This window comes from Marmota marmota, unplaced genomic scaffold, assembly GCF_001458135.2.
Source record: "Marmota marmota marmota unplaced genomic scaffold, marMar, whole genome shotgun sequence".
Lineage (NCBI taxonomy): Eukaryota > Metazoa > Chordata > Mammalia > Rodentia > Sciuridae > Marmota > Marmota marmota.
The window spans coordinates 252,077-278,094 of record NW_026000059.1 but is presented as its reverse complement, the minus strand read 5'-3'; the positions used below and the strand labels follow the sequence as shown (position 1 = coordinate 278,094).

At 39.7% G+C, this 26,018-nt stretch overlaps 1 protein-coding gene across 1 annotated transcript in view; it reads right to left on the bottom strand.

Annotated features, from left to right (window-relative positions):
- Positions 1 to 40: 40 nt before the first annotated feature.
- Mettl14 (methyltransferase 14, N6-adenosine-methyltransferase subunit) overlaps positions 41 to 26,018 on the bottom strand; it is a 27,445-nt gene continuing 1,467 nt past the window's right edge. Inside the window, exons 3-13 of the mRNA XM_048813931.1 lie at positions 25,800 to 25,838; positions 22,582 to 22,670; positions 21,948 to 22,035; positions 20,581 to 20,661; positions 19,894 to 19,981; positions 17,489 to 17,579; positions 14,690 to 14,831; positions 11,074 to 11,166; positions 7,563 to 7,679; positions 7,049 to 7,259; positions 41 to 5,364 (exon numbers count right to left, since the gene is read on the bottom strand). Of these exons, the coding sequence (XP_048669888.1) occupies positions 5,060 to 5,364; positions 7,049 to 7,259; positions 7,563 to 7,679; positions 11,074 to 11,166; positions 14,690 to 14,831; positions 17,489 to 17,579; positions 19,894 to 19,981; positions 20,581 to 20,661; positions 21,948 to 22,035; positions 22,582 to 22,670; positions 25,800 to 25,838 (1,344 nt within the window). The 3' untranslated portion in view covers positions 41 to 5,059. The remainder of the gene's footprint in view (positions 5,365 to 7,048; positions 7,260 to 7,562; positions 7,680 to 11,073; positions 11,167 to 14,689; positions 14,832 to 17,488; positions 17,580 to 19,893; positions 19,982 to 20,580; positions 20,662 to 21,947; positions 22,036 to 22,581; positions 22,671 to 25,799; positions 25,839 to 26,018) is intronic.

Genomic DNA, 26,018 nt, shown 5'->3' with positions numbered 1-26,018 from the left:
AGCACTAAGCAAACCAGGTAGCAAAATTGTCTTTTTATCAATCAGGGTTGAGGATTGTTAGGCAATAAACCTAGGAAATGTCAGACAGCATACTTAAAAAGGCACTTTTGAAGGTCCTTGACTGTGTCCTGTGGGTACAGTAAGCAGAAGTTGATCCTACCGGAAGTTGATTGATTGATCCCACAGGAAGCTGATCCACGCTGATGAGACGTCATGCCAGGAGTGGCTGAGGAGAGGGGCCTTGAGCATCCGTCCCAACCAGGAACAGGTATAACGCTGGTGGAGAGCGGAACATGTCGTGTTCCAAGAGCTGCAGTGCCCATGAACATTTCTGTGGCAGACCTGACCCTGTCTGTTATCAGCCCACTCACACTTGGAGCAGGCCGTGGGCAGCCAAGGCAGTGCAGACTACATGGCTCAGCAGGCTGTTCATCATCAGCTGGCAAAGGCTGCAGAGGCCAGTAGAGTAGCAAAGACACTGCCAGGCTGAGCCCCCAGGCCTGCAGCAGCGGGTGTGTTTCAGGTGACTCAGTGGTTTGGTTTAAGAAGCACTGCAAGCTCTGCAAGCTGTATCCAGGACATGCCTGCCTGCCTGCCAGATGCCCTGGGAACAGCAGCTGCTGAGAGTTGATGGGAGCTGGTCACCCTATCAGTGGGAGAAAGCGAAAGCCATCTCAAGCTTCTTCAGTGCATTAAAACCCCAGCATAAAATGGAAATGTGGGCAATCTGAGTGGCCACTTGCCAAAAATGGGGTAAATACATCTGAAGTGTGAGGTGTTCTGAAGCAGTGCTCCTGCCCCAGCTGGAGGGGGGGGGGGCTGTGCAACCTAGGAAGTCAGATCACTGGAGCCAGTAAAGGCAAAGGACTTAGGCTTCCTGTCTGTTAGACCCTGTGCATGTTTACTGCTGCTAGTATCTTCCTTGCTAGGGCTTTTATTAAATCGGCAGAGGGTGAGGAAGCCTGGGATTAATCTAGCTCCTAGCTGTATCACAAATATTTTAATTGATGGAGCTACTAGCTGTAAGTAACAGTTTAAGGGACGAGAAGCACGGGCCACAACGCCTTAAGTGTTAACCACAAGAACCTCTCAAGAATTCCAGATCAGATGTCAAGGAACCATTAGGAAGAGTTCACTCTCTCAAGAAGGCTTATGTGAACTTCACGTCCCAGAAATCTAACCTAATGACAACTGGCTGAGAGTAAATAAGAAAGATCTGTCACTAATTTTTCACTTTGGCCAGATGGAAATATGTCCTATTAATAGAATAAGAAATCCAGGTCCAATTCCAGCTTGAGTTTCTCCAACATGGAAAAGGATCTGAAACTGGACTTGGAAGCTCCAGGAGGAGGCACCGTGCGCCTCCCAGGCCCACACTGGGCCTTCTAGACCTCTACTCCCAGCCCTGCTGGGAAGTGCATGGTCATCTGTGGCCAGCACCTTCCCAGGCCCACCCAGCCTTTGTCTAGCAGTCGCCTCTCCTTGGGCATCAGTGCTGACCACACAGCTGTCCACGACTCTGGGGCGCCACCCTGCACCACCCCAGCCCTTCTACACTCCCAGTCTACTGTGCCTGTCCCTTACAGGAGGACACAGTTTTTCCCCTTCAGGCTATTATTAAGGAGGAGGTATAGATGTGGTTTAATCGCTCTCCTTGACAGATTGTGTTTGGAGGAAAGTAACTAAGAACTTATATCCTGAGGAAAGAGTCACGTTTTAAAATTCGGTCAGTCCACAGGAGTCGACTCTGTTCAAGATGGTTGATAACTAATAATTCATTGGAAATCACTGTTTCCTCACCCTCCCAGATAATGTTCTTGAGACAGAGGGAAAGCCCTTTTAGAAAAACAGGCCCCCTATTCAGCAAGAAAGCCCGAGCAGAACGGAAAAGGACCTGAGAGGCTGAAGGCCCTGGCAACCACTCCATGGTGAAGCAGGCCATGGGGAGGGCCCACTGACTAAGCAGTCCACCACTTGCACAGGGACAGGCTGAGAAAAGAGCCTGTTGTCTTCATGTAACGCAAGCCACAGACTCATTCCCCACAGCCAAAGGCAAAGAAAGGCAGACAGGCAGGTGTGGCGCCACAGCAAACTGAATACGGAAAAGTGAGAGCAGCCAGAAGTGGGAGCCTGAGACCCTGGTGCCATCACGACTGTGTCAGGGAAGGGCTGGGACGTCAGACATGAGGAGCTGGTTGGCTCACAATCTGGCATCAGTATCTACTTTTTTCCAAAGTTTGATTTGGAGTTACTATAAACGCCATATTGTCTTCTTTCCCGGTGGTGTTGGGCACGGAACCCTGAGCCCTGTGCAGGCAAGTGCACGCCCACCCCAGTATTCTTAACCACGCATATACTTTGCTTTCGGTCAGCCTCACGGTAGTAAAGTTAGCTGCTCTCTTCAGCCCCTATTCACCACCGTAAGCTTAGCTTCTTAGGGTTCTAAGTTTCACCTGAATTATGGGCAACAGCATTACATCAGAGCCTTTTAACAACCCAGAAGTTGCCTTGAAATGCACAAGCCTATAAAATGGCAGCAGATTGGATCATTAAACCTCCACAAACTACCAGCCTGCAGACATCTGCTTTCCAGAGGCGACGGCTGCAGCCTACCACACAACGTGAGTCCTCCAAGGGGCTGAGCACAGCTCAGACTGACTTCCGCTCCCTCCCAAGTGCACTCCAGAGCTCTGCAGACTAAGGCCAAGTCTTTTAACCTACATGCTATGACTTTAAAGGTGATGGTTTCTCGTACTTCCTTTTAGTAAATTTGATCCCAGTATTTATTTTTTAAAATTTTGGGGTACTAGGGACTGAACCCAGGGGTATCCTACTACTGAGCTACATCCCCAGTCCTTTTTGAGACAGGATCTCGCTAAGTTGCCCAGTCTGGCCTCCAACTTGTGATCCTCCTGGCTCAGCCTCCTCAGTTTCTAGGACAAGTGTACACCACTGCACCTGGCTAGGTTTTTGAACAAGCTGCTGTAGTGAACTGAAAGATACACGTTAGCGGTTAAGATCAGCAGCTTTTAAAATCAACTGCTGTAACTAACTGAAAGGTATAAATTAGCAGTTAATATGGGTACCACTCATATAACAATAGCCCTGCCACTGATGCTCACTGTAACTCCGGGTCCCCTTGGCACAACCCTGCTGGACTTTGGCACAGGAAATATGTGGTCTAATTTCTCCACAGGGATCCAAGGGCTCCTAAAGGCGGCCCTGCTATTGACCAAGACTCAGAACAGTGCTGTGGCAGTCCTGCCCCACTATGTGCCCTGGCTCTCAACAGGCACCAAGTCAGACCCCATGATGACCCCATTTCTTGCACCCTGACCTCTGGCATTGAGCTGTTTCTCACAATTCCCTGATAAGAAAAGCAACTAAAAGTTTATTTCTAGACTGAAAATGTGGAACATGTAAATATAAAGAGGATCAAAAATCAGATAAGGCCGGAGTCATGAACGGTCACCGGAGCCCTGAGTGAACGCTCTACTGTAAGACAATGCCCAGCTTTCCCGAGGGAGAAGGCGGCTGGGCCGAGGAGTCCTTCCAGCCTGCTGTTCAGAGGGATCAATTCTAGGGCTTGCATTCCTTTCCCTTCAGCTCTTCTCTCCTTCTTGCTCTTCTCTGATGATGGCAGGCTACTGTGCCCCAACTTTCAACCTACCAAGGAGCCATTCCTCTCCTCCATAAGAATAATTATGAAACAGATCTCACAGGGCCTAGGCCACCAGCCACAGCACTGTCTCTTGAAGGCCCAGGTATGGAACAAGGGAGAGTCCTAAGCCAGCTCTTCTGAGGGCCCACCAGGGGGCACCTGGAACTTCCCTCCTGCATTCCCAGGTCAAGCTGACCTTTGATTCTACCTCCAGTTAGTTTATAATGTCATTTCGACAAACACACTAACCAATTGGGAGATACAACATCTGTGTCAAGAGAGGGGATAATCACATGCTACCAGTATGCACTGGAAAGTATAACAGGCTGAGCGAGTTGAGCTCACAGGCTCAGTCTTGGTGTGTGTGAGTTCCTCTTTTGTATGAGAACAGAGTGGCCACTACAATGTAGAAACCACAAGAGTTCCCTTCTAAGTCCATCCTGTTTCATCTGGTAACAACTGTAATTCCCATTTACAAAAAAATAGAATCTCAAATGCCAAAGATTTAAAGTTTCATTAGAAAAATAAGCCTAAGCTTTCATTCCCTCACCCCCAAGTACTTACCCCTAGGTGCTCAAGCCCAGCGCCTGGCGACCGGGCATCTCTACTGGTGCCTCAGCTGCTTTTACTTGGCTTTGGAATATGAGACTGCTCTGAAGGTCCATGTAAGTTCCAGCTCACAGCCACATCCTGACACTTGGATTTCTGTCCTGCTTTGTGCCTTAAGAGCAGAAGTCACCTGCAGCTACAGGACCAAGATCATGAGAAAGAGCTTCCATGCTGTGTCCTACCTCCTCCTTATCCTGCCTGGCAGCTCCACCTCACCTCTCAGATTCGGACCTGGAAGGAGGGGATTTTGTTCAAAGTCTCTTACTTTCTTCAGTACTCAAATTATATTTGAATTTATTTAAAATGTTTTTTAAAAGAAAGAAAATGCAGTATGCACTTCTTTTACTGTTTCAACCAGGAAATGCTGGACCCCCACAGACAGGTTCCGAGTGCCCCACTCCACCATGGGTGCAGCAGTCCTCCACTTGCTGTGGTTGCAAAGGAAGGATGTGCCATGGACTCCCTTCAGCTCCAGCCTGATACCAGACGGCGTCTTCCCACTGTCCACCCACTCCCAGAAAGCAGAAGCCTCTGTAACTGTTTAAAATCAGAGTGAATTCAGTCTCTGAAAGCGAAGCTATCTGTGTTGTTCGTCCTGCTCAATTACATGCATGCATGAAGACTGCTCACCCCGAACAAAATGGCGCAGGTATGACACTGGTGAGGAAGTTTGCAAGTTGTTCCTGGCAGGCAGAGCAGCCAGAACAAAGGCGAGAGGGACTGAGTCCTGAAAGTAAGTCTCCCACCCAAAGGCTAGAGGGGCAGGAATAGGACTGACATCTCTAAAAATTACCGAGGGGGAAAGCCACCTCTGTGTGCTCCTCCTCGACCTCCCCGAAAGCCGCCCCTTTCTCCTCGGAAGTTGGATCGATTTCTTTCTCGACCACGGCCAGCCGAAGTTCCCCCTCTTCCTCCTCCTCTGGGAGCGCCACCACCCCGATCAGACTTAGATTTGGGAGGAGGTGACTTTGGTCGAAGTCTCTCAATCTCCTCTGTACAGCCAGTCAAGTAGGAATTAGGGGCGCTGAAGTAGGATGCGTATGTCTCTGCATTGTAGTTGCTATTTGTCAGTGTTGGTCCAACTGTGAGCCAGCCTGAAGAGGAGAAAGACAGACAACCCATTAATCTACACTCCCTTGCTGACCCTTCAGGGGTGGGCTAAAGGCCCTGTGCATCCTTAGGATAGCCCTTCACTCGCCCCACAACAGCGGCCTCCCTTACGGAACAAACAGCACTTCATCACGGTCACGTTTTATGGACTTCACACCTGTCAATCCTGTTTCTTCTGCAACATGCCTTTTGTAATACATCCTCCTCATTGTTCCCCATCCATGTAAGATAGCACTTATATACTATACCGAGTTTGGAATCAGTGAAAATTTAATAAATTACATATAACTTTGCTCTTCATGCCAACAGGACCTTTTTTTTTTTTTTTTATTAAAATCTCAGAAGCAATTTTTGCTCTACTCTTCACATCCACAAAATATTTACAGTGGATAGGTCCTAGAAATCCAAGAGGATAAATAAATGGCCAAGGCTGTGAAGAAATGTTTAACATCAAAAATCATCAAGAAAATGCAAATCAAAACCACAACAAAACGTCATCTCACCCCAGTTAGAATGTCTATTGTCCAAAAGCCAAGAAATAACAAATGCAGGTGAGGATGCAGACTAAGGGGCCCACACACTGTTAGTGGGAAGGTAAGTTAGTACAGTCACTATGGAAACAGTGCGGGGTTCCTCCTAGTCTAGAAACACTCCACAGGAGAGACCCAAGGGCACTGGAATCAGGAAGTCGAGTGACCTGCCCAGGCGTGCTTGCTGCAGCACTGTTCACCACAGCCGTGTGGCAGGTCCAACACACAGCAGCAATGTGGGCGCAGCTCGGGCACCAATGAGCCAGAGGCGCACTGCACGATCTTATCTATAGGAGGAGTCCGGAAACAGAATGGCCCTTATGTGTGGCCTGGGAGAGGCATGGGCTGGGCAGAGGGGCCCAACAGGTACAGAGTACAGTGAGGAGGAGCAGCTCTAGTGTTCTACAAGGCGCAGCAAAGTAGCTATGGCTGACAACCGAATACTTAAAAACAGCAAGTAGAGAGATTTTCCATGTCCCCAACACAAAGAAGTAACATACACCTGAGGTGAAAGATCTGCAATTACCCTGATCTGATCAGTACACACTGTATACACACACATACTAAAATGTCACTGTACCCTGTAGATGTGCATAATTATTATGTGACAATTAAAAATATATCAAAAAAGGGCTGGGGACGTGGCTCAAGCGGTAGCGCGCTCGCCTGGCATGCATGCGGCCCAGGTTCGATCCTTAGCACCACATACAAATAAAGATGTTGTGTCCGCCGAGAACGAATAGATATTAAAAAATTCTCTCTCTCTCTCTAAAAAAAAAAAAAAATATATATATATATATATATATAAAAATAACTGAAAAAGACTTTTAGGGGGTGAAACCACTGCACCCGGCACTGAATGGTAGAGAAAATGTTGCTGGCTGATTATATAACAAGTGTCCCGCACCAGTGGGGAGCCCTGAAGAAGGGAGGTGAGGCACCTGCAGAGCAGGGATGAGACGGGAAATCTCTGCACCTCCCTCTAAGTTGGCTGCAAACCTAAAACTGCTCATATCTGAAGTACACCAAAAGGAATCAAACACGTAAAAACTTCATCTTACTACCTTTTTTACTTACTACTCTTTTAAAATACATATCCCAAGGAATCACACAGTCTTTTTTTTTACTGAGGTCCTACCTGGTCGAATGGTACTATCTCTTCCAAACAGATGAAGACGTCTTCTACCAAGACAAAAATGTTCAATTATATGAAAAATTTCCACAGGTTTTTCTATATTTCCAATCTCAGGTTCTTCTGTAATAATCAAGTCAATGTCGACATTAGCATGAATGAAGTCCCCGTCTGTGCTTCTCTTCACGGTTCCTTTGATCCCCATGAGGCAGTGTTCCTGCACAGTGAGAGCACAATAGTACACTTTTTACCAAGTCATATCTCATAGCATTCCTCAATTCCAAAACAATCTTTGTTTCTGAGTCTTTGGGATACAGTTGTGGGTGTCTGTCCGGGTGACAGGAAACACAGAGTGTCTTCTACACCATCCCTCATAACACTTAACCCCCAGAACTCGTCACGGCTGAAGAGCCCAGGAAAGAGACATTTCCACCAGATTAACTGAACAGTAGATACTGATTTGGAAATGCTTGAGAGAAAACATATGAGAGTCAAGAAAACAAAACAGTAGAAGCCATACCTTTGTTCTCTGGAAAACAGCCTTGGGATCTAAAGTCTTTGTCTTCCCAGGATTGTTTTTGTTGGTTTTAATCCAACAAATATCTTCACATCTTCTGTAACCCCACTTGCGTAAACACTAGAAATATAAGAATTAAAGACAGAAATCCTGAACTTAAATAAACAATACTCAAAATGAGCAACCAACACTAAAGAGCTCACTAAGTTCCAGAGGTCATGGTAATTGCCTTAATGCAGACAGAAGAAAGAAATGCCAGTCTCAAAGCACCAGTCTCAAAACCAGAGCCATAATAGAGTTGTACTAATGCAAAACACACTATTAAACACCATGCACTGAAGCACTGCATTCTGCCCCAAAGGTTTAGTCAGAGTGAGCATTCACCTGAAATGCTTCAAAATTCAAAACTTTCTGAGTACCAACAGCTCAAATGGTTTCAGATTTCACAGCATTTGGATTTTGATTTTGGGATAAAGGATGCTCAACCTGCTAAGTCTGCAAATAGTCCAAAATTTCAAAACCTCAAAAATCAGAAACACTCTAACCTCAAGCATTCTAGATATAGTACCTGTATTACCTTTCATTGTCAGCAATAGGTGTTTTAACTAAAAGGAAACAGAGACCCTACATAATCATAAACCAAAAGATAATTTGGTTTCTGCCACCTCCATTTTCTATCTTCTGACAAATGTAAACACTGTTAAAACTTTTCAAACTGATTCAAACTGTTAACTTCTGTCAAATCAGAATCTAATAAAACCTCATTTCTACATACAAAAAGTTCAGACTAAAGCTGCTGTGCATCTGTCTTCGTTGGGTAAAACCTTATTCTGTCTTCATGCAATTCAGAAACTAGAGGTATGAAGCTCAGTCCCATGAGCATGCAGCAACAGTGGGGAATCCATGACAAGCAGGTGCAGGCTGGAACTGAAACATGCACAGGACACAGTTGCCACAGAGTCAAGAGGGGGACAATGGACCAAGCAACATAGCGCTGCTGGCGCTGTGATCTAGTACAAAGATGCAGCAAAACACAAAACATGTGCTTCCTGGAATGTTCTAAAGTGAGACAGACCTCAAACTGAGATTTCTTAAATCTTTAAAATCTCAAAAGATCAAGGTCAATATAAGAGTCCCTCTTATCCACAGGGAGATGTTCTAAGACCCCTGGTGGGTGCCTGAGACCAGAGAGTACCGAACCCTACTAATTTTAAATCAGGCATAGTAAGAGATTAACTTTTTTTTGGTGGTGGTGCTGGTGCTGGTCATTGAAGCTAGGGCCTTTTGCATGTTAGGTAAACATTTTATCACAGATCTAAATTTCTNTGCCCCACATTGCTAGGCTGGGCCTTATTCTCAGGTCATCTCATGCAGTCCTCCATTACTGAGCCAATGAAACTGCAAGGCATTCACTGGTTTTGAGCAACATTCACCCTGTTAAACTTTATTTTGCTTTATAAAATTTTTATGTTCTTATTTTGATACACTTTATGTTTGCAGTCTTCATTTTTGGTACTGGGGATTGAACTCAGGGGCACTCAACCACTGATCCACATCCCTATTTTGAATTTTATTTAGAGACAAGGTCTCACTAAGTTGCTTAGTGCCTCACTTTGGCAGAGGCTGGCTTCGAACTCATGATCTTCCTGCCTTAGCCTCCCAAGCTACAAAAACAATAACTATTAAGAGAAAAATTACAACAATATATGTAAATAAAAAGGTATGTGATGTAGTCTGTCTTTCCCCTTCATGTTGCATGCAAATCACCCTGACAACCCAGATGGTCACTAAGAGAGGAACAAGCAGGTGGCATACATAACACATGCATAATTGACAAGTCATAAATTCTGGAATTTTCTATCTAATGTTTGCTGACCATAGAAACCAAAACTACAGGGGTAAGGGTTGGGGTTATTTGTTTCTGTTGCAAATATTTGGTTTTTGCTGGGCACAGTAGTGCACATCTATGATCCCAGCAACTTGTGAGGCTGAAGCAGGAAGATGCAAGTTCAAGATCAGCCTCAGCAAGGCAAGACCCTATCTCAAAATAAAAAAGGCTGGGGATGTGGCTCAGTGGTAGAGCACCTCTGGGTTGAATCCCCAGTACTGACAAAAATTTGTTTTGCACTGGAAGTTCATAATACCACCACGGCCTAAATCCCAAATGACCTAATCCACTAATTTACCGAAAGTTATTGTATTGTAATCATTTTGGCCAAACTGTGCTTTCACCAATGAGATGCTCTGCTCCATAAATGAAAAAGACAGACCCTCCTAGTCATTTTTCAACTTAATTTGGGGCTGGGGATGTGGCTCAGTGGTAGAGCACTTGCCTAGTATGCAGAGACCCTGGGATAAATCTCCAAAACTGGAGGGAAAAATTTTTAAAAATAAAATAAAAACACATCAGCTGAATTTGAGGGTGAGGAGGAAAGACCAAAGTCAGACATTAGAACCAGAAAAGGTAAATAGCACTAGGCCTATGGAAGCAAACAGTGTTCCTTTCTCTCTACTTTCTTGTTTTTCCACAGCACCTTGGGGAACTAGTGCTAAGTAAATGCACAGACCCAGCTGGAATACCATCATGGTCTAGCCTTGGAAGCAGCTATGCTGCCCACCAGCTTCAGCTCACTGCTTCTAAAACAGAACAGAGTGACCACGGAGCCTCAGCGTTGGAGCACAGACTTATCTCAGTCTACTCTTACTTGTAATCTCACACAATCATGCTTAAACTCTTCAGCCACCTCCCCAAATCAGCATGCTGAATGAGACCGTCTGTTGCATGACAGGAAGTGTGTCCTCAGAGTGGGAAGTCTAATCCCATAACATGTGTCTAGACCCAAGACCCACAAGACCAAGTGCCTTTGTGCTGGGGAGCAGTTGAGCTGATTCCTGATCCCAGCTGCAATGCTCGGGCTATTCTTCTTGAACAGTTTATTATTGTGTTTCTTTTGGCACAGAGAAGCTCTGATATAACTGAAAATACATTAAATGTGCTATAATTACTTTCTCACTCTTATTCATTCAAATTGTTTCAAATGCAGTTATTATTCCATATTGACTGTCATTTACAATTCAGGAGTCCATGCTATTCAGAGCAACAATTTTTAGCTGATTATAAGGAACCATAAATGACAGCAAGCTCATTTTTGTACTATAGTTTGGAGCTTCAAATCTCTAAAATATTGTGTTCTTACAGCTGTGACAAACATTTTTGAAAGAGCTGCATTCTCCCCAGTAAGCCTTAGCTGAGTCAGGGGTATTGTTTTTTTCTTTAGCATATTTAAAACTATTCAAGAAACAAAGAACAAAACAACATTAATCTTCAAATGTATTACACAGTATATTTAAAAAAAATTTTTTTTAGTTGTAGATACACAAAACTTTTGTTTATTTTTATGTAGTGCTGAGGATTAAACCCAGTGCATCACACGTGCTAGACAAGCGCTCTACCACTGAGCTACAACCCCACCCCTAATATATTGTTTTATATTTTATAAAAACAGCATCTCACCACTCTTCCAAGGTCCAATCCCTCCCCAGAACCACACCAGAGAAATATAAATGACCGGGGTGCTGCAATCTCATCAATTTCTAACTTCATGATCTGTAAGAAACCAAACATATGTGAAATATTATACACAAAATACGTACAAATATTTTGTTTCCTATTCATCCCACATTGAAACTAATGACCATCAATTGTTCCTGTACCAGAATTCTCAGTAGATATGTTCTTTAAATGTACCCATTAGGAAATAAAATTGATGGAAAATCAATTTTATCCTAAAAAAAAAAAAAATCACTTGTTCTCCTGTTTTTTGTTCGTTTATATACAAGCAACACACACCCATGTCAACCCACGCACGTGCGAGCACACGCACACACATATATACATAATATACACACACACACACAGTTATTTTTACATGGAAAGAATAAACAGGAAATTGCATTTTCAGAATTATGGCATATGACAGAAGTTGAGAGGTACATAAGCAACATTATACTAGAAAAAAGAAAATGAAATGGAATGAGGTTAAATGAGCCCAGAGTTAGGGGCAAAATTAAAATGAAATGTAATAACAAATGTTTGGAATGTACTATGATTTTGGTATCCATAAGAGTACTTCTCCCTGCAATCCCAGTGGCTCAGGAGGCTGAGACAGGAGAATTGCAAGTTCAAAGCCAACCTCAGCTAAAGCGTGGCACTAAGCAACTCAGTGAGACTCCGTCTCTAATAAAATAGAAAATAAGGCTGGGGGTGTGGCTTAATGGTCAAGTGTCCCTGAGTTCAATCCCCAGTTCCAACTTAAAAAAAAAAAAGAAGAATATTTCTCAATAAATCAATATGCAGTGTTTTCTTATGATTACTTTAAGTCTAAAATGCTCTCCCCCATTCCATTATCGTTTACCTTGAATGTGTTGTGCCACAGTACATTAAAAAAAAAAAAAAAAAGTCCTTCAATAATTAAATCTACATTGTGAGCAGTGATTATGCAAGCAACAAATTTATATGACATTCTTTACCTTTTTGGTTTTTTCTAAAGTTAAGAAATTTCTGAGACCATGGTTCATGCAAGAATTTATCAGTTTCATTTATTAAGAAAATCTTAACTTCTACCTCAATCAAATCAATGTTAGTTAAAACCATTCCATCTCTTAAATCAAAGACATTTTTTTACAGTAATAATGAAAATAGCACATGTATAGACCAATTTTTTACACTTTTTTACACTGATGTTTTTTAAGTCTTGAAATCTCTCCTCATCCAATATGCTCATGATACAATAACCTTTTATCAAATATAAGAATATGAATAAATACACATAGTACATATACACATATATTCCTACATATCTTTAAGTGATACAGCTATAGATAGGCGAAAACATATCTAGAGAAGAACAGTTAGTAAATTAATTATTCTCTAAAGCTACCTGTGGGTATTTTAAATAAGTGCTTACGTCCCCCAGTTAAAACCCACCGACCACTACTGGCTATCTAACATGAAAATGAATACTTGTGGAAAACCAACAATTTTCTCATTCACATTCTGCCTTCTACAGTAACCCCTGGCACTTTCTTCAGAATAATGCCACATAAAAATTAAGAGCTTAGCAATCTGGGGGCCAGGCAGAACTTTTCAATACACCAGCCAGAGCTGAAATTCAGTGAAATTAAACTCCAATCAAGACTTTGCATACACAATAGCTGAATCTGTTATGTGTAACTGAAGCTCTGTGCCTTTAAAACCAAACCTCACAGACTGGCCAGAGAATACAGAGTTCAACCCAATGTGAATCCTAAATGTGATAAAACTCAACGCTTAGATTGTCTTTTCTTTTGACTAAACTGACAAAGGTGTTTTCTTATTACTACTCAGTTTTGATGAGAACATGATGAACTCGAGATGGTTAAACACCTCTAGGAATGTGAATGTGTAAAACCAATATGGAAAACTTCTCAGTTACTAAATCTTTTTGTCTGGGTAATACTACATTCTATACACTTTTCTGATTTTTCAACAATGAGCACAAATTAAAAAACATTTTTAAAGTGGTTAAGAGCCACCAAAATGTAAATAAAAGTGCTAAGTGTATTAAAGCTAAGAGGAAAAACTTCAAGGAGGAAGAACGTGTTATTTAGAACAACAACAACCATTAAATGAGAAAAAATACGCAAAAACCCAAGCACCTTTCTACAAGGCACCAGGCTATGACTGCAGCCCTTCTTGACCCTGCACCTTCTGCACAAGACTTTTCTAACTCTTCTTGAAATCTGCTGTTGCTTGGTTCCTAGGGCATTCCCTTTCTCCTGGTTCTCCTCACTTATCTCTTTTTTATATTTCTTTTATATGTGCCCCTTAAATATAAGTGTTTCCCTAGACTTCACTGTTAGTCCACTTTTATCTTATCTGTGACATTATCCTAGAATAAACTCATCTGTTTACATGAGATAATGTGCTTATCCTCCAACATCTGTCTTCTGAAAACAGATTAATCTGTTCTTTAAGTTTCATACTCTTCCACTTGAATGCCCCGCATACACCTGAAGTCAACATGTTCAACGTTATCAAGTCCATCTAATTCTGCTCCTATTCTTAAATTCACTTACTCCCTCATCCCACACACTTAACCAAATCTATCTCCTGAACTTGACTAAATGTATCACCTTTCTATTATCACCCTAATTTAAGGTCCCATCATCTCAGGACTAGGTTACTCCAAGAGACTTCTAACGGTCCTCCCCTTTACTTCTTTGCCTCTAGCTCAACCTCTACACACTGATCCAATGTTCTTTCTTAAACTGGTTAAAACCTTCAAATACTTTGTAATGTTTTCAGAATGAAAGTCAAGCTCCTAGAACAGATCAATCTGTGTCCAACAGGAGTAACACACAGGAAGACCTGCTCCACCCCACAAGCCAGTCGGTGGCCTCCATTCCTCTTGTTCTTGCAGTTCCTTCTGTAGAAGCCTGTCCAATATCTTCCTTGCCTGGCTAACTCAACTGTTCTGCTGTCATCTTCTCAGAGTTCACATGCCCCACATTGCTAGGCTGGGCCTTATTCTCAGGTCATCTCATGCAGTCCTCCATTACTGAGCCAATGAAACTGCAAGGCATTCACTGGTTTTGAGCAACATTCACCCTGTTAAACTTTAAGGCAGAATACCAAGTCCTGTTCGTCTCTGTCTCCAAGCATTACCTACTAGCATTGTTCTTGGTATGTGGGGCTTTCATTACTGGTTATAAAACAAGACACTTGTGTAACTAATTCAGGTTAACAGCTTATTTAACTTCTTTTACCACCTGTAGAGTGAGTTAGCAATCATTCTACACTCTTTTATGCTTTCCTAGCTATATATCCAAGTACCCTAAAACCAAGAATGAATCTTCTACAGTTTACACTCACTAATTGCTCAATTTTGCCTCAAAAAGAAGAATCAAATTAAAGATATGTACTACCTGTCAGTGCACCTTGGACACTCCTTCATAATACATACTTTAAACCTGTATTTATAATCTCTACAAAAGTAGAGATGGCATATGTGGTCTTTCTTTCTATCACATAAATGTGTATTCATTTGAAAAACAGAAAACCCAGCAAAACATGAACACTGTCACCGTACATCATCCCATGTCCAGCATCTCTCATTGGCGGTGATGCCGGTCTCTCTGTAATACTCTTCCAAAGGTGGCTCCAGGAGAATCACGTCAAACTTGGGTGTCAGTTCTCTGATGTCAAAGGCTTCTATATCTGCTTGTAAATACCTGTGTGATTAAGGCAAAAAACAAACAAGTAAAAGATTTTCAAATACTTTATAGATGGTAATAAAATTTCTTAAATATTAATAAACATTTCTTATTAATTAATCATAAGATAATTATTCAAAGTCTTTTTTATAGCACATTTTCTTTCTTCAGCACAGAGATTAAACTATCTACCAGAAAGTCTTCCTAGGACACAGACGCAACCACTACGAAGCAAAAATAAATATTCCCCATGGATATCTGGACTCTTATATTGACAATGTATACTGGGATGTGCATCTCTGACCCCCTTTCTATTATCATCTGACTTTCCTAAGGAATTTTTTTTTTTTAAATGTTGATGGATCTTTATTTTTTCATTTATTTATATGTTGTACTGAGAATTGAACCCAGGGTCTCACACATTCTAGGCAAGTGCTCTACCACTGAACCACAACTCCAGCCCCTCATTGTTGTTGGTTTTTTTTCTTCAGTGCTTCAGCTAATTTAAGCTTTTTTTTTTTTTTTTGCTGGGCTGGGGTTTGAACCCAGAGCCTTGTGCATGCTAGGCAAGAACTCTACCAATTCAGCTATATCCTCACCTCTTGCTTCAGCTAATTTAAAAAAACTATTCCTCAGTTAAGTTAGTCCCTTTAAAAAATGGCTTCCAAATATGAATGTAATTTTCTTTTGTTAGTTTATTCATTAGTAAAATATTTATAATAAATCTTTTCACATTACCTAACATTATTATTATTAGCCTTTACTGAAAAGTGATTTTCACACAGTATGAAAGTATTTTAAACCTAATATGCTTTAAATGTTAAGAGTATTTTTAATTAAATGGATATTAAGAGTATAAGGCCTGCCTACACCAAGACTTATCTGTGGTTCTTCTAATGACTAACAGAATATATTTTATTAAATTGTTTAACAGAAAACATTCAAAGTTAGCTAAATATGAAACAAATATTCTCCAATTTCAAAGACATTACACACATTTTGGAGGAAAATGTCATGTTGCTCAAAGGTTAAAATGAATGGTCACACTACAAGCCATTAAGGGGACGGGGATGTGGCTCAGATCTGTGGTACAGCTAGGCAAGGTCCTGGGTTTAATCCCTAGCACCAAAGAAGGAAAGTGGGGGGACCTCAGGAAGGAAAGTGATAATTAATTTGTTTTCTTCAAGTTATCCTTGTTTTTTTCACCTAAGTTTTCTAAATTTTCTTTAATAAACAAATTACTTCATAAGAAAAAACATCATTTAAAAGCATTTTAAGCAAATCATCAAGCATACAATAAACCTGAATTATCTTCTAAAAAGAAAAAAAAATACTCAGAGGTAAAAGCCAATTTTCTGGAAAGCTGAAAAGTAATTTAGAGGAGAATGTGTGCCCAGCACCAGAGTTTCAAACTAATACATTAAGAAGAAAAACAGCAAGTTAATCTTAAATAGGTATTTTGCACCCCCTCCCCACTAGTTTTTTTTTTTAATGTTCAAAACATTTATGAAACAACTTGAGATTGACTTACATAACTACAACAAATAAAGTATTTAATGATAAATTGTGGGATACAATGTACTTCCCTCTTGAAAAAAAGTCTTATTTACAACTTTAAGAACAAAGGTATTTTTTAATTAAATGCAGATTTTAGAAATACATTTATTATGTAGTGTTACTATAATAAAAATGGCTTTTCCAAGAATCGCTAAGTATCCAGGGAAATTAAGAGGTGAACTTTAATATTTTCAATCATATTCAGAAAATATAATGTGTTTACTTGCTTATTGAGTCTTTGCCAGTCTGAGCTTTTCAGCTTTGGTGATTAATTTCTTAGTGCCTCTCTTATTTTCCTGAGGCTGATTAAGTTTGGACTGTCTATCTACCAAAATCCTCTGCCAATACCTCTGTTTGCAATCACCAAAAAAGACCTGAGTTTCCAGCAGTGCTTTTTTTAATTTCAGTATATGCATTCGTTACTGCTTGAGCATCCTCAGGAGTTTTAAATCTGATATGGCATTCTGTATCTCCTTCTAGCAACTCAACATAAAAAACTTGCGAGATTGTGGCCAAAGTGTTCTGTACAACATCATTCATGACTTAAAATACACGTAATAATTGTTCAAGTTTTTATAACATTCACAAAAAAAATGTATCAAATCTACAAAAATCCTGCAGTTCTTGAGTAGCTGTACTGCAACAGAGCTCACGAGCTCTTCGTTTTTGAAAAAAATATGTAAATAACCTCCCTCCCTGCCAGTTTTAACTTTATTATTCAACCTGAAAGTATCAAGCTGTTAAATTTTATCTGAGTAGAATGAACCCTGAAGCCTCTTCTGAAGCAATGTAGGTCTCTGCTGCTGATGGGGCACACCTGTGTTCCAATCCACAAGAGGTGGGACCCACAAACACGAGTGTGCAGTCCACCTTTGCTCTTTGATGACAGCACGGGGGCACAAGGAGCTCAGCAGGCCTGCCCTGCCTCCTGGAGCCCCCAAATGTCATCTTTTTCTCATTTCATTTCATAGGCAGGCTCAGAAAACCGGAGCCTGAAAGTATCAGGTGACACTTATAAAATTGACATTTTTCTTCTGAAAAAAAGGAAGGTTAGAGAATAAACCACATGACACTTAAGTCTGAGCTGGGAAGGAGGGTAATGGTATAAAAGCACTTACATAGGAGGAGTGTTAGACTTTGCTATTAACTCGTCCTTGAGCCTAATGAGCTCCCTCAGTTTAGGGTATTCTTCAAATCTGTCAGCTAAACCTGGGGAGAAAAAACAGTAAACCAAACTTGTAGGTTGAGAAAAAGTTGTATGAATGTATTTTGAATCAAGTAGAAGTTGGATTTCAAAATCCGAGAGTGAAGCTCCTTGTATGATGGGAACACAGAGCCCTGAACATTTCAAAGAGGGCGTGATGAAAGAAGTTGAGAAGAGAGTACTTGGAAAGTATATCTGATTTGTGCAACATCTGAAAGGCCGACCACACTCCCAGGTTGCAAGCAGGGTACCACGCGTGTTCCTCAGGCCACAGAGAGGTTACGGTTAGGGTGGTTTTAGGTTGTGCCTTCTGTTTTATAGAGGGTCGAGAGCTGACTGTGGAAACCTGATGGTGATAAGATTTTCACACTTTTTTTTTTTCTTTCTTTCTTTTTTGTGGCCTTTGGCAATGAGTTCTCCCCCAAATTCAAGGAAATAACACCAATCTATCCAAACTTACACATTTACCCTGGATGCCAAAGAATTTATATTCCCATGTGAACATGGAGGTGTTCATGGCTACTAAACTCTAAATTTTGCCAAATACATGGATGAAAAATGTTATAGCCTTGTTTCTGTTTGCCTCTTGTTTCTGTTAGTCATCAGACTAATGATGTTAAACATCTTTTGATGTTCATTAGCCGTTTTCACTTTATCCATTCATATTTTGCTCACAAACTTTTAAACTTTATTTTGCTTTATAAAATTTTTATGTTCTTATTTTGATACACTTTATGTTTGCAGTCTTCATTTTTGGTACTGGGGATTGGACCCAGGGATGCTTAACAACTAAGCCACATCTCCAGCCCTTTTTATTTTATTTTTTTTATTTTGAGGTAGGATCTCAATAAAATTGCTTAGTGCCTCACCAAGTTGCTGAGACTGGCTTTAAACTCGTGATCCTCCTGCCTCAGCTTTCTGAGCTACTGGGATTATAGGTGTGTGCCACTTCTCCCAGCTTTCAGTTTTTTAGTAGAATATTAAATTTGTATTTATTCTCTTAATAACTACTGTTTTTCTTAAAGAATGCTTTCATTTCTTCAACAAAGTAAATATATTCTAATAATTTCACATTGTAGTATTTTTAGCCCTCTGATTCATTTGCATTTGTTAATATTGTAGGGAGCTAAATTGGTATTTACTCCCCAAATGTTACCAACTGTCTTAAATCATTTTTTTTAATTTGAGAAAATAAATTTTTTATAGCAGTAAAACAAATTTTGGACTAAAGATTTACTGAGAAATGTCCAAACAGATATTTCTCCAAAGAAGATATTGAAATAGTAAATATGCCTATGAAAAGATACTAAACATTATCAGTCACTAGGAAAAATGCAAATCAAAACCACAAGGGCATACCACTCAACACCCACTAAGACAGCTGTGATCAAAATCTCAGACAAGTGTCCAGATATGAAGAGCCTGAGACCTTTCCACGCTGACGGTGGGAATGTAAAATGGTGGAGCCATCATGAAAAACACTGGAGTGGGTCCTCAAGAAGTGAAATACAGAATTACCACATTCAAAAAAATAAAAATAAAAAAGTCAAAAATTCTTGTTGAAAAAAGAAAAAGAATTATAAGATCCAGCAATTCTATTCCTTGGTATATACCAAAGAAAAACAAAAACATACATCCACATAAAAACTTTTATATAACTATTCATAACAGCATTCGGCCTAATAGACCAAAGTACAAAACGAAACGAATGGATAAACAAAATATGGTGTGTGTACACACACACACACACACACACACACACACTTACTCACACACAAAGGGAATATTATTTGGTACTAAAAACAAATGATGGACTGATATATGCTAGGACATTAATGGCCCTTGGAAATATGTTAAGTAAAAGATGCCAGTAACAAGAGACTACTTACTATATGATCCCAATTATATGAAAGGTCCTGAAAAGGCAAATTTATACAGAAAGAAAGTAAATTAATGGTCATATAAGCCTGGGGGTATGAGAGGAAGTGTGGACTGTCTACTAATGTACAGTACAGGGCTTCCTTCCTCAGGGGAGGTGAAGATGTTGTGAATTAGACTGATAATAGTTGACAACTTGCTATGGACATACTAAACACTGAATTATACCCCTAAAATGTGGGTGAACTATATCGTATAGAAATTATACCCAAAAAGTAATCTTGCTAATGAAAAAGAAAGGTGTACTAAAAGCACTCAGAACACAAAAAGGAAGTCAAGCTGAAAAAAATGATTTATTTTTTTTTTTTTACAAATCATCTACAAAACTGAAAAACACATGCATATAATAGCAATAGCATAATCCAAATAAATCTGACATACCTACATCCCTGATGAAATTCTGAGGTCTATGTCCAGTGTCTACAAAATGCTGGCAGTAATCATTATGGGGATTTAAGCTCTGTGTTCCCTAAAGAGAAAGTCAAAGTTAACAGCATGCACTCTGATTTGGATACAATAACTTCATACTGTGTCTTTTCTTAGAAAGCCAAACAAAATATGATTTTAAAAGTTGTATATTTGATAATACCACTAAAATGACAGCATGACTTTTCATCAACTACTGGTGTGAATATACCACTGTCTCATCTGAAATAGCCAAATATAAGAATATTTCATAAATAATTTAAATATTATTTTATATAATATTTTATAATGATTATAAAATATTTTATAATAATGATCCCTCAATAACTGAAAAAATCCTGAAGAAAAATAGGTACTTAAAATCCTGAAGAAAAATAAGTACTTAAAATCTTTTCCAGCATGGCTAGACATGCACATGCCTGTGAACCCAGCAATTTAAGGATACCAAGTTCAAGGACTTAAGACCATGTCTCAGAACAAAAAACAAAAAGGGTTGTGGGGTTAGCCCAGTGGTAAAGAGCCCCAGAATTTGATCCCAGTATGATTTTTTTTTTAAAAAAAAAAAAGGTGGGGGGGAATCTTTGAGGCACAGAGCTTAAATGTGAAAAGTTACAAGATTTGTAAATTACTTGTTTTATTTACCTTAAGAAAGGTACTAGAATCTTTATAAATCTCTTCTTCATATGGCAAATTTTCTTCTTCCTGTTGCATTTCTAGTTCATCCTTGAAAAATGAAGATTAAAGAAACATATACATAGGCTACTTTTTCAATTATCATAATATTTCATATTGGCATTAAAGTGAAACATTTAAGTCTTTGCTTTTTCATCACTAGATCTAACTAGTAAATAAGTTTGAGAGATGGTGGATGTGGTAATTATCTTGACCTAACCTTTTTACAAGACACAATTAAAAATAAAGGAAAAACTCTTTTAAAAATAACTAGTTAATTATTTTTATAATAAAACAAAATTTCCTTATCATTATCATGAATAATAATTATCTATAACTACTAGTGTTTGGTTGACTGAATTGTCTAGAATTATTTATCTCTATAATTTACTGTAATGTTAGCATTTAGTTTGAATCATGAAATTTTGTTTTTATTAGATTGAACCATATGAAACTGCACATTTTATAGGTCAAAAATGTTAGAATATTAGAAATTGACATGACTCAACCTAATATAATCACAAATATTTAAGTTATATATAAGCACATATCAAAGTATAAAACAAAAGACCATATTCATGAGATCAGGAATTATATCATCATAGAGATTTACTGAAACTATGATTATTTTGAAAAGAAAAAAAAAGAATGTAGGCTTTTCTTCCATAATACTTTCTTTTTAACTAAATAACGCAATTATAAGTATAGAAGTTGGGTTTTTCTTCCGTTGATTTCAGAAATGGTTCTACACTGCTCTCTAGCCCATGAGTTCTCAGAATATTCTAATTATCCTACCTAGCCTACATTGTTACACAAAATAATGCAACTCAAAAAAGACTGCTGCAACTGGGCCCACGCCTATAATCCCAGTGGCTTGAGAGGCGGAGGCAGGAGGATAGTGGCTTCAAAGCCAGCCTCAGCAATTTATCCAGGCACTAAGCAACTCAGTTAAGACCCTGCCTCTAATAAAATACAAAATAGGGCTAGGGGTGTGGCTCAGTGGTTGAGTGCCCGAGTTCAATCCCAAGTACCCCCCCCACAAAGACTGCTACAGTCTCTTGGAATTCCAAACAACAAAAGTGCACACCAGAAGGTACACATATCTCTTTCCTCTTATAACAAACATCACGGCCAGTGTGTGGTAAGCACAACCCTTACATTAAAATAAGGGAATGTTCATAAAGGTCATAATCTAACCGATGGTCTCTGCTACTGACAACTATTTTAACACACCTTAGAACTCAGCTTTCTATCAAATTTGTTTTCTTGGATGTCAACTTATGATTATAAGAATTTATTTTTTCTAGACTATAAAAATCACCCCATTCTCCACTTGCCTTATATTCTTCTACTTTATCTTCATCTGTCTCTCCTTCATCCAGACACTTACGCTTTGCATTTGGAGCAGAGGTGTCATAGGAAGCCCTGAAAATTAAAACAAAGAATCACACACAAATACACAGAAGATGCATACTGTCTACTGGAAATATTAAATAGCTTGTATAGGCAAAACTTTCCTGGTGAAACAGTATCTCTTTACCCAGTTTATAAATCATCTAAGAAACTGATGCAATGACAATTCTGTACTTTATGAGAAAGGAACCAAATAAGAAAATAAACTCTTATAAATTAGAATACTTAAAAAATTCTGAAATGCTTTCTAAACTATCAGTGTATACATTTTGAGGGCCAAGTATATTTTTTATAAATGTATAAAAATTATAATTGAAAATATATCAGATATATAAGCCAATTCTAGTCTAACATTCCATTTTCTAACTACTTATAAATGGGCACTTAATATAGTCAAAAATAAATATCTTTTAAGTCATGAACTGACAATATAAACCAATGTTTCTAAAGAACTTTATTTTGATATTTTTCATAACACATTCAGACCTAGGGTTGTTTATTAAAACAAAGATCCTAGTACAATAGTAACATGTTATGAGAAAAGATGATCTGGCTGACCTGCAAGTCTCCCTCGTTTCTGCAATTTCTCTCTGCTCATCTTTGCTGTTCAACACAGCACCAATGCTGTCGGCGCTCTCAGCTCCCAACTAAGGAATGGCAAAAAACAAGTCAAATCACAATTCACTGGACAGCGCTTCCTGGCATTTGTAGCAGAATGTAATGTATCAAACATTTAAAAAACAAATGAGTGAAAAAAAACCACAACTCACACTTCAAAGAATTGGATTAGCTGACAAGACAAACTGGAAATACTCTATAACAAAACCATGTTAGTTAAGATTGACTCTGGCAGCTAGAAAAGTTTTTTATTAGGCTTTCAGTTATATTGGAAATTGAGGCACAACTTTAGCCAACCTCCTGCTTTGAAAGTACATAAAAGTGGGGCTGGGGATGTGGCTCAAGCGGTAGCGCGCTCGCCTGGCATGCGTGCGGCCCGGGTTCGATCCTCAGCACCACATACAGACAAAGATGTTGTGTCTGCCAAATACTAAAAAATAAATATTAAAATTCTCTCTCTCTCTCCCTCTTTCTCACTCTCTCTCACTCTTTCTAAAAAAAAAAAGAAAGTACATAAAAGTGTAGTAGTAGTAGTAGTAGTAGGAATAACCAGAAAGAGTAGTTAATGTAGATTTTATATAAGATATTTTTTATGAATCAGTTCACATATTGTACCTATTTATTCTATTATCTAACAAAAATCCACCCAGTTTTATTTAGGCTTTTTGATTATAGGCACAATAGTGAATTTTACTAGTACCTTAAACATGGTTATGTTGATTTTGGTAGGCAACTGGGAAAACTGTGCAATTAAATGTGGCAACAAATGTAAACACAGGCTGGACAAGTCAAACAGGCCCAATTCACATAAACTGAAAGCCAAACCAAGGTGTAGCCACTTACACATTTACGCACAAGAAGGGCATGAGAAAATCTGCACTGAATAGTCCCTTGAGAGGAGGCTTATCAGAGCAGCAAGTTACTGGCCTTTAAACAGCCACCCACTCTCCTTCTAGTCCACCCACTTCGCATGGTGCCCCTCAAGTTTCTCCAATGATAAATCTCTTCCAGGATGGGCATGATGGTGCACACCTGTAATCCCAGCGGCTTGGGAGGCTGAGACAGGAGGATCGTGAGTTCAAAACCAGCTTCAGCAAAAGCAAGGCACTAAGCAACTCAGCAAGGCACTAAGCAACTCAGCAAGACCCTGTCTCTAAATAAAACACAAAATAGGGCTAGGGATGTGGCTCAGTGCTCGAGTGTCCCTAAGTTTAATCCCTGATACCAAAATCATCAGCATCAGCAGCATCATCTCTTCCAATCTTATCAACTGTTCATAAAATTTCAGCTCCTCCAATAAAATCTTCCTGGCTCCTTTTCTTTTTAGTCAGGAGACAGCATTATCTACTTCCTATAATTGGAATACTTCCTCACAGTAGCTGCTCAATAAATATATAAATAAAGGAATGAGACTGTCTATTGGGGTCTAAATGAGGATATAATGCTTTACAAGAGAAATGCCTTATATCAAAATTCTGCTTCTATTGTCTTCTCACATTCAAACTTTTTTAAAATTGTAGAATGACTACACCAAGTCACTCATTTTTCATGAATTTTCAAATAAGCATATTATTGTACTAATGGGGTTACTCCCAAGTATATTGCTGGTACTAAGACTATTACTGGAGTAATCTCTGATAATTTGTTATCTTTTATAGACATACACGTTCTCTGAAACAAAGGCAGAAGTTAAAATAAAAGACAGGTGTAAACTGTTGCTTGCAGCATGGACAGTCACCACCATGGTCTAGGCCTATTTACTTACTACAACCATGTCTTCATTCCACAGACTACACTGACCTGGGTGCTACTCCTTTGTTTCATCAACAGCAAAGGTTTGTTAAAGGCTTACTTTGTGCAACCATCAATGCTAGAGTAGAAGTCAAATACTTCGCATGTACACTCTGCTTATCTGTGAGTGCACAGGACAGTGTGAGTACCGTATAAACAAGCAATATACAGTATCAGATTAAGTAATAAGGTCAAGAATGTCTGAAAGGAAGAGCCTAGACCAAGGAAATCAGTACAGATTTCATCACTAAATTCTGAGCTGTGCCAGGAGGACAGACAGAATTCAAATTTTAAAAATCAAAACCTATACTGTATAAACTATGTTCTGGAGACTACTTCACCGTTTGCCTTTTTCACAGAGTGAATGAGGTGTCTGTCACTAACTGCATCAGGCATTCTAACTTACATCCATCTGAAAACTCAGGGCAGCGAAGTGTATTAGGTGTAAAGCCTATGCTAAAACTGCAGCTCACAAACTTACTAGTTTTGTGGCCTTGGGCATATGAACTAATGTTTTTTAATTCTTTTTTTTCGAATCTTTATTTATTTTTATGTGGTGCTGAGACTCAAACCCAGTGCCTCACATGCACGAGGCAGGCACTCTACCACTCATCTACAGTCCCAGCCCCATAACTTAAATTCTTTAAGTACATCTTTTTCACCTACAAAATACTGAGAGCATTTTATTTGCAGGATCAAAGACAATGAGTGTTAAAAGCTTAGCAAATCATGACATACAGAAAGTAATTAATAAATGGCAGCCATTATTAAATTTTATACACTTTGTAAGCTGTTTGAGGGTGGAAGCTACTTACATTATTCACAGTTCATCTGCCAACACCCACTAGAGTCCCTTGTATCTACTGACTGTAAGGCAATCAACTAATAACTCTTCTGTGAATGTATTTTGAGTTAAATATGTTTGAATCATAATTAAAGTTAAAACACCTTTCTTCCTGGCAACAAGAGCCACTGAACATTTCTGAAAACATAATAAAAGAAGGTGGAACCAGGACAACTTAGACACCTGGATTTGTCCTAGCTCTTTATGAAAGAGAGACAAGGAACAGATCGGATTCAATTCCCACATTTTAACAGGATACCACAAATTAATTCATCAGATCATAAAGGAGAAGAGGTTTCAGGCTAACATTCACAAAAACTAGATTTAATGCTGAAAAAAAAGCACGAAGCCCGTGTGCTTTCCCCTTCACTGTCATTGACCTGAGCGGCAGAACTGAAGTCTACTCTCTGATAGCTGCAAGCATTAACTGATGCACGAGAAGCAGCGAAGACGCGGGGTTAGGAGAAAAGCTTTGGAGAGACAAACTGGGCTCAATTTCCTGGCGAGGCCAGGGTCACTCCACCTCCGAACCCCATCTGATGATGCAGTAGGTGCAGGACCTCTACCCATGTCGGGGTCGTGTGGCCTAACAATTCACACATTCGCCGTGGTGACCCGCACGCGTGCTGACGGAATCTGCACCGGCCTCCTTCCCGCGCGGCGCTAGGTCCCCAGCAGGTTCTGCAAATGCAGTCCACGCTGAGCTCGAGAACTCGGTGCTGGCCGCGAGGGCAAGGCACCG